This window comes from Glycine max, chromosome 15 (genome assembly GCF_000004515.6).
Source record: "Glycine max cultivar Williams 82 chromosome 15, Glycine_max_v4.0, whole genome shotgun sequence".
Lineage (NCBI taxonomy): Eukaryota > Viridiplantae > Streptophyta > Magnoliopsida > Fabales > Fabaceae > Glycine > Glycine max.
Genome location: NC_038251.2, coordinates 40624839 through 40633380, shown reverse-complemented (window position 1 = coordinate 40633380; position 8542 = coordinate 40624839). Strand labels below are relative to the sequence as shown.

Below are 8542 nucleotides of genomic sequence, written 5' to 3'. Positions count from 1 at the left end.
TTATCATTTGACATTTTTAAATTTTTTTTTTGATACTCACCATTTGTTTTGATTAGTTAAGTGATGATGTGATACTTTCGGTTAAGTGATTATGTGACAAGTTAATAAAGTGTCACGCCATTACTTAAACAAGCTTAGAATATCCATAATTATAAAAAATAAAAGTTTAGAAATATCAAATAGTAAAACAAAAAAATATTTTTTAGGTAGTGAATTGAAAAAGAAATATTTATATGTATATAAAATATATTGAAGGGAATGTGATTTTTTTTCATTGTAAAGTGTTACATTGCCATTTATGCAGAGTGAAAGATCAGGGAATTTATATTTGCTGGGTACAGGCTAACCATACTCATGCTTGAGAGTCTCTATCAAGCATATTCAATTCAAGGTATGCATAAATTTTAGCCTGATAAGACAATGATAAGAAGGAAGGGAAAAATGTACACACACGCACCAAGTTTTAGTGTGCTTCAATCAATGTGAGATTTTCATTGTAGAGGACACTTAACATAATCATCTTGTAGAAAGATTATAAATAATTGAAAAGATCTCAATGCAAAACTTATATATCATGTCATACCATTCCAAAAGCTATTGTTACTCTTAGGTCTATCTCTCCCTGAATGATACATGATAATCATATAGTCAACATGAGTTCTTAAACATTTATTACTTGTTAAATATATTTAACGAGTCTTAAATTGTTTATGCTAGAGAACACCCTCCCAAACCTACTAGGATCGGCTTAATGGTGAGAGATTTGGATAGTTCGCATGATATTCTAAGTTTAAACTTGAGTACCATCCTTTTGCACCAAAGCTTACTCTGAACGCAAGAATCCTCAGTGAGCTGTATGTGACTTGGGAAGTTGGGCTAGTCAGCCTTTTTAACTATCAGAAAGTATGAGTTGTTAACTTAACTAAATTAAATGAGTATTTATATATAAATTAATCTAATGATTACAATATTTAATTAAGAAATTTAAAAATGAAATTAATTAGTAATGTGGTCCTTTTAATCTTTTTTCATCCTTCTTTCTTATCGTTTTCAAGTTTTCTTGCGTCAATGTTAAGGGTGCCTTAGTTTTCTTCACACTGTCTTGGGTCTACAGTTCTAATTTAATGGTATAACAATCTGGGTTTATCATGAAGAAGGCAGGGCACAGTTTTTGTTTGTGATGTTAAATACTTCTTGTTTTTTATTCATGCTCAGACACTTGCAATTGCCTTGAATCTTAAATGATGTAATAAAACCGGCCCAATTGCTCCCTCAGTCCCTTCACACAAAACACCTCTCACCCAAAAATCAGTCTTAGGACGAACCGCCGTTCTCTCTCCGTCCATCTCCACCATGACTTTTTCCCTCCATATATATATATATATATATATATATGTATGTATGTATTAAAATCATGGTTTTAAATTGCGTTGTGCATCATAGTTGTAGCGAGTAAAAAAAAATTATATTGCTGGCAATTGCAGTTCATGTGGTCATATATAATTGCGGTCACGATATGATTCTGGTGAATAAAAAAGGCCTTTATATGTTGCAGTCACAATTTCACTTGCGGACCGAAATTTGAAACTATATATGATTAAAACAAACATTTTTATTCATGGGCATTTTTGGTATAGTATTACGTGAATTTGCCTATTTGGCTCGTGGAATGAAACAATAAGCTCATCGTGCCACTCTCGTCACTCGCATGCATAAATCATTATGAAATGAATCATGTCATAAAATTTGCTTAGCACACATGTACGATACAAGCGATGGGAAGTACGTGGCAATAGTTAAAGAAACTAAAGTGAAGCTTTAGAACTCGAACTGCATGTTTGATGTATAGCCAAGTGCGTCAAGATGAGCAGCCATAGCTTTATTCATAGGTGGTGGACCACACCTAAGTATCTGCAAAATGTAAACATTTTTCTTTTAACTAACTATAAGCATAACAATAATCAGATCAAGTAATGTGGTCAACGCAAGAGTAAAAAATGTGGATTCTATTCTTAATTGGCATGCTATAGTTCGTAGTTAATTCAACCTGAATATCGTGGGCTGGTTCAGGACAATGTGATTTAATAATCTCCTTCGATATAAATCCAATGCCACCATTCCATTGTTCAGGAGGCTGCCAAGTATGGAAAATATTAAGCATTTTAATCTACGAAGATATTGATGGCTATGAAATAAAGTTATTGTTAGACTGATAATGAAGGTTTGTATTTCTTACTGTTGAGAGATAATATTTGTCAAAAATAAAATTACTTTTATTGTTTAAGAAAAAAGATAATATTGCTGTAAAAAAAAGGATAATATTGTACTCGCAAAACTCTCAATTCAAATTTTGTTTAAGACATTCAATTAATTTTAAAGCATGTGTAGTCATATAATAGTTTATATTCTTTAAAGATTATATAATTAAGAGATATTTAAAATAATTGCCTGAAAATTATACATATTGCAAGAATCCTACAAATGGGGATTTTTTATTTTATTTTTATATATCAGCAACTAACCTTATTAAGAACATGATAGACTTCAAACCTTTGAGGAAATTTGTTTGTAAAATTATCTAGTTCTTCCTGCAGCACCAAACAGATAACCGTCAGATCAAGCTACTTAATTCAATACTTACCTTTTAATTCAAATTAATAAATTTCTCCGGCATTGTACAAAATATTTATAATTTAAATAAAAATTAAAAATATTAACGAATTAAAGAGATAAATTTTTAAATTGACTAAAAAATTAATTCAAGTAAATTATTTGAATTAATATACAAGATTTTTATTGCTAAAATGGGTCAAAATTCAAAGTTTAAAAGATTAATTAAATTAATAATCATAAATTTTAATTCATACAAATAAGGGAAGATATATTTTGTTAATTTGATATCAAATTTTAATTTTAAATCAAATTGAAATTGAAATTAAATTTAAGTAATAATATTTGACAGAAATAAAATAATTATAAGTAAAAGAGTAAAATTAATTTGTAATGCAGGGGAAACCACATATGGTTTATGAATATAAAATAGTTCTTAAAAAGGCTCTTCTTTAATAGTAAATATTCAAATTTGTATGTTTAGCTTTTTTATATATTGTTATAAAAATTTGACAGATCATTTGCAAACAAAAAGAAGAGATAAGAGATGATCTTATCCCAAAACCAGAGCATGCTACAAACGAAAAAGAAATTTAAACAATGATCCTATTAAGAAAACATACTATGGTTTTTTTCTAATGCATATGTTACTCGTGTAATAAAAGAGATATAAAAACAAACAAACTATTAACTCTTTTTGGATTATAAACTTATTTGATAAACTTTTCCATTAGCACTCTTATAAGAAAAAATAAGTTGTGTTTCTCCTATAAACTAATATCAACTTATACACTCTAACTTTGAGAAAAGTTAAATGCTAGCTGAGAGTTTGTATATAATTAAGTGTATAAGCTTATTTTGATTTTAACTTATAAGAGAAGTTTAATTCATTTTATTTTTATATTTTCTTCTACTATAAATATCTTTAGAAAAAATTATATCTAAATAGATAAAAATATAATTACAAAATAACGAAAAATATATAGTCACAGTGCTGTAATTTATTTGGTTTGTAAGCAGAAATGTTTGTGTTGGTTCTCTACTCTAATGCTCATACAAAATAAACGAAGAAATAAACTACTATTATGAGAAAGACTTCGTAACATGCTTACTTTTAACAGAATGTCGTCCACTGTTACATTGGCGTAAACAAGGTTCACCTTCGTTTTGTCCTTAGGGTTTTCTAGAATGGCTCTTATGAGCTGCAAGAAATGATGGGGACTTAAATAGGTTTATATATATGTAATCATGAATAAGTAAATTAAATACATACTTATTCAGATAAAAATTTATATAATGAAAATTTGTCATAAACATGCACTTAAATAACTTTCACCGTAAAACTTCTTAAACTTAGCTAAAAATTACTTTCTTAAATACTTAAACAAAATGAGTGCCTGAATGCTTATATGTGCGTACCTGAAACATTGGAGTTATGCCTGAACCCCCAGCAATCATTCCAAATGCCCTAGCCTGGCCAGGCTTGTAACTGAAACGTCCCTACAAGTCGCAAATATACACTTACATTCCATTATGCTTTTGAGACTATCAAGTAATTGAAAACTAAGCACTTTAATTTAGACTTTCAATATAATTTCTGTGGACCGATTAATTTTTTTAATTATCCTTTACTTTGCCTTATTAAGGACGGCAATTAGTACCTTGGGGCCCCTCACGGCCAAGTAATCACCTTCCTTCATTTGTCTAAAATGGTGGGACATCTTTCCATTCGGGTACATCTGTTTGGAAAAACAACAAATTATGTATATTATTACTATTATCATCGCTAAATTAATACATATATATATATATATATATATATATATATATATATATATATATATATATATGTGGAGAAAAGGTAAATCATTTATCCCCTTGCGAAATGTTTCCACAAAAAATAATGTACCTTCACAACCAACTCGAAGTAGCCAATATCTGAATCCAACGTGATTGGAGTATATGATCTCATAACTTCCTCTCCTTGGCTATCTTTCCCCCTGCTTAACAGTTAATATAAAATAGTTTTACATCTCTTTTTCTTTATTATTATAATTCTTGTATTTAAAGTTTATGGTGTTTTATTCAACGGGATAAGTTAAATATAGTATTAGAGCAACATCAGGAAAATCTTTTCCAAATTAAACCTAGCAAGTATGTTTTTTCCAACAGGAAGGCCTAATACTGAAGAAGGAGTAGGAAGGGCAAATCTGAATCTTGCAACGTTGTGGCTGAGCTGAGTCTTCTTTATGAGTTTAAATTCTTTGAAATTTTTCGGGTCCAAGCTTCCTGAAAATTGTCATTTTAGTTAGTAAATTTGGAATGCAAAGACGAGTCTAGTGACATTTTCAAATTATGGCACCTTTCATTCAAAGAACACGTCGATGTTGCTTGCTATGGTTGTAAAGCCATATTTATTTATTTTTTAATTTTATTAGTACATCTTCATCTTAATGTGGTTTCATTGATCTAAATGTTCCAAACTTGGAGCACATTTGTGCTTGATTCCACATTGCTTTATAGATTGAGACTGAGTAAACCATGATAAAAATATAACCCAAACGTTAGCATGTCATGATTCATTACACATTTTGGGCTATCGAATTTAGGAGACGACTGAGAAAGAAAAGAATATGTAATTTGCTTTTTAGGATGTTACTTGAGAATGACGTACAGAGACACCAATATGGATATTCAGGAAAACATGCAGAAAACTCACCTTGCTTTAAAAATTTAATTTTCTTACATATAATTTTAAATAAATCATAGGAATTTTTTAAATGATTAATTATATTTTAATTCAAATTAATATATAAAAATCAAATTCTGCAGTGAGAATAACGCAGCAGATTAAACCAATTAATTAAACCAACAAGCCTAGTCTGTTTTCCATTGGAAATGAACTTGAAATGTATGTGCAGGATTTTGAATAATAATGAATACATATTATCATTAGATTTATAATAATACAGTATATATAGATTGGAGTACTATTGAAGTCTTTTTATTTTTTTTACATAAAAAAGAATTTGAATAGTTTTAAATTAATATACTTGTGCAAATATATATCAACCCTTAATCATCAACAATCGAACAACCATGCCGATTATTTAGTATCATCGAAAGTGAGCTGTTCACTTTTGTTCAGTCAAATCATAATGATCTAAAGCAGCAAACATCTAATAATTTTATTTGAGTTACTATATATTGAAGATCTATCAACTATAATTGTTTAAAAAACAGATGAAAAACATGCAAATTGATAACTCTTTGATAGATAGAAGATTTGTCACCGAATGTAAAATAAGATATTGGAATGAATTTGAAAATGAAACAAATAAATTTAAAAAAAGTAGAGTTATATATACCTTTGGGGTGTTTTGTGCGATAATAAATATATGCAACCGTAAAGCCAACGGCAACAAGAGCAACTACGCCACCTAGCAATTCAGTGTTGAGGTTCTCAGCAAAGGGTAAAGACTTGAAATCCAAATTGGGAAACCGAAGTGCCATGTTGAATGGTAGTTCCAACATTTTTCGCAAGAATTAAATTGGCAACTCACAACTGCATTCATATACATGCAAACTTATATAACACTAATAATTTATTAATTAAGCTTTTCCGGTACCTAATTGATTCTTTTCTTCTTCTCGTCACTGTTCCCATGAAATGAAGCAAAGAATAATCACAAACGTGTCTGAGGGAAGACACAATATTCGATCTATACTTTAATATTTCTGAAATAAGATTGTGGATACTTTGATTACTTTTCCCACCCAGGAAAAAAAAAAAATGAACGTATAACCTACAAAAGGCATATGGCAATCCTGGTTGTATAAAGCTAAATGTATTTTGCGACCATCAATTCACAGCCATAATGCTTCTGTCTTTTTGGGCTGATGTATCATGTTCTTAAAGTATATAATATGTCTTTTAATATATGATTGATAAAAGCTATACGTTAATGATTTTGTTATTACTTTTTTTTTTTGCTGCAAGGGAGGGGTAAACACCCCACTCCCAACCTTAATTTATTAATCCCTATGAGAGGAATGCATGGAAATTACATCACCCATGAGGGTTGCAGAAATAAAAACAGGAATAGAATCAAAGAGCCTAAGCTCCTCCACCATAGACAATCCGTACTTTGCTATTCCTTGAGCCATCAAATTTGCTTCACCATCAACACAACCAATGTGGCACTTGTTGTAACATTCTATTTTTCGTAAAATAAATTAAAAATATTTTTTTATTTAAAAATAAATATGTAAATATATGAATACATGATTTTAATGATATCAAAGAAGAATCAAACAAGTTTGCTTCAAAGGATAAACACTACAAGATTAATACAAGGTTGCTTCAACAAGTAAAGCCTTGCTTCAAGATTAACTCAAGATCAAGCCTTACCTCAAAACAAAATGTTTCCAAGACATCCAAGGCTATGGTAATCGATTACCAGGCAGTGTAATTAATTACTAGAAGACAATTTTGAAAAGTAGTTGTTAAAAAGGGTTTTGAATTTGAATTTTGAACCTGTAATCGATTATCAGATGTTTGTAATCAATTACCAGCAACGAAATTCTCGAAATTCAAATTCAAAAGTCACGACCCTTCAAAATATAGCTGTTTAATCGATTACCATAAATCTGTAATCAATTACCAATAAAAAATTTCAAAAAAAGCTTTTTGAAAAGACACATCTCTTCAAACCATTTTGAAAAGGCACGAAGGGCCTATATATATGTGTGTCTGACTTCAAAAAGCAAGAGAGAGATATTCTAAGAGAATTTCATTGTCAAATGCTCTTTCAACAACTCTTGGGCAAACACTTGCAAATCTATTTAGAGTTCATCCAGAAACATCAAATTGTATTATCCACTCTAAAGGAGAGAAATCTTTATATTCATCTTAGAAAGTAAGTTGTAATCAAAGAGACTGGTTGTCTCTTGAAGTGTGAGTTTTCTGAACACAAGGGAAAGAAATTCCTTGGGTGTTCAGAAGTTGTAAAAAGGTTTTTTTTTTTTTTATACAAAGTTAGTGGAAATCTCAAGTGGGTTGCTTGAGGACTGGATGTAGGCACAGGAAGTGATCGAACCAGTATAAATCGAGTTTTTATTTCTCTCTTCCCTTATCTCGTTTATTTTATTGCAATCAATTTTTCCTTGCACGTTTAAAAGAACATTATTAAATTGATTGTTTCTTGTTCTAAGCCTATCTTTTAAAAGGGGGGGGGGGGGTTAAAAGTTTGTTAGTGGGAATTTTGAAACTTAATTTACCCCTCCCCTCTTAAGTTATTGAGGTCACTTGTTCAACAAAATAGATTTTTAGAAAAATGATAGAATTTTTTATAATTAAATAAATAAGAAGAAATAAATTTATTAATTAAAATAACAGTTTGAAAGAAAATAAAAAAAGATATTTTATTTATTCATTTGGTAGGAAATAAAATAGAGTTCTTTTTTATAAAACAAATAAATAAATAGATTAAATAATAGGCTGAGAGTATCCTAGTTATAAATAGAGGCATATTAGGTCAGTTTTCAGACTGACGATACATCTCTACACTTTCTGTTCCTCTCAAATTTCGTTTTTCCTTCTTCCTCTCCTAAAACCCTATCTTTTTCTCACATACACCCAAATCTGTCTCAATAAAACTAGGATCCCAGACTTGTTAATTGTTGAATCTTTCATGAAATTTGGACACCAGGTTTGCAATTCATTTTTCCATATCTTCACCGTTCAAATTTTCAAACTAAAATCTGGGGATGGAGCAATACTCATCGCACGCAGACAACGAAATGAAGGTTTCAATATCTTCTTTTTCTCTCTAACGCTTGAAAATCATAGTAGAGCAACCAGAGGAAAAACTTAAGGAATTTTAAGAAACCGCTAGAGATTCTGCTATCGTTACTGGAATATACATGTGAG

The 8542-nt window shown here is 29.8% G+C and overlaps 1 protein-coding gene across 1 annotated transcript; it reads right to left on the bottom strand.

The window, feature by feature from the left end:
* Positions 1 to 1594: 1594 nt before the first annotated feature.
* LOC100809584 (NADH--cytochrome b5 reductase 1) lies at positions 1595 to 6191 on the bottom strand. Its single transcript, XM_003546625.4, has 9 exons — positions 5979 to 6191; positions 4758 to 4899; positions 4520 to 4610; positions 4272 to 4349; positions 4030 to 4110; positions 3723 to 3812; positions 2523 to 2588; positions 2048 to 2134; positions 1595 to 1911 (listed from the first exon to the last, which is right to left on the bottom strand). Exons 1-9 carry the CDS (start codon positions 6142 to 6144, stop codon positions 1819 to 1821), a joined length of 894 nt encoding a protein of 297 aa, XP_003546673.1. The 5' UTR covers positions 6145 to 6191; the 3' UTR covers positions 1595 to 1818.
* Positions 6192 to 8542: the final 2351 nt, after the last annotated feature.

Excerpts from the sequence above, each read along its gene's own strand:
- LOC100809584 (XM_003546625.4), bottom strand. The coding sequence starts at position 6,144 with ATGTTGGAACTACCATTCAACATGGCACTTCGGTTTCCCAATTTGGAT. Across the intron at positions 2,589-3,722 it reads TGGACGACATTCTGTTAAAA|GAAGAACTAGATAATTTTAC; the intron begins GTAAGCATGTTA and ends TTGGTGCTGCAG. Across the intron at positions 1,912-2,047 it reads AACCAGCCCACGATATTCAG|ATACTTAGGTGTGGTCCACC; the intron begins GTTGAATTAACT and ends TACATTTTGCAG.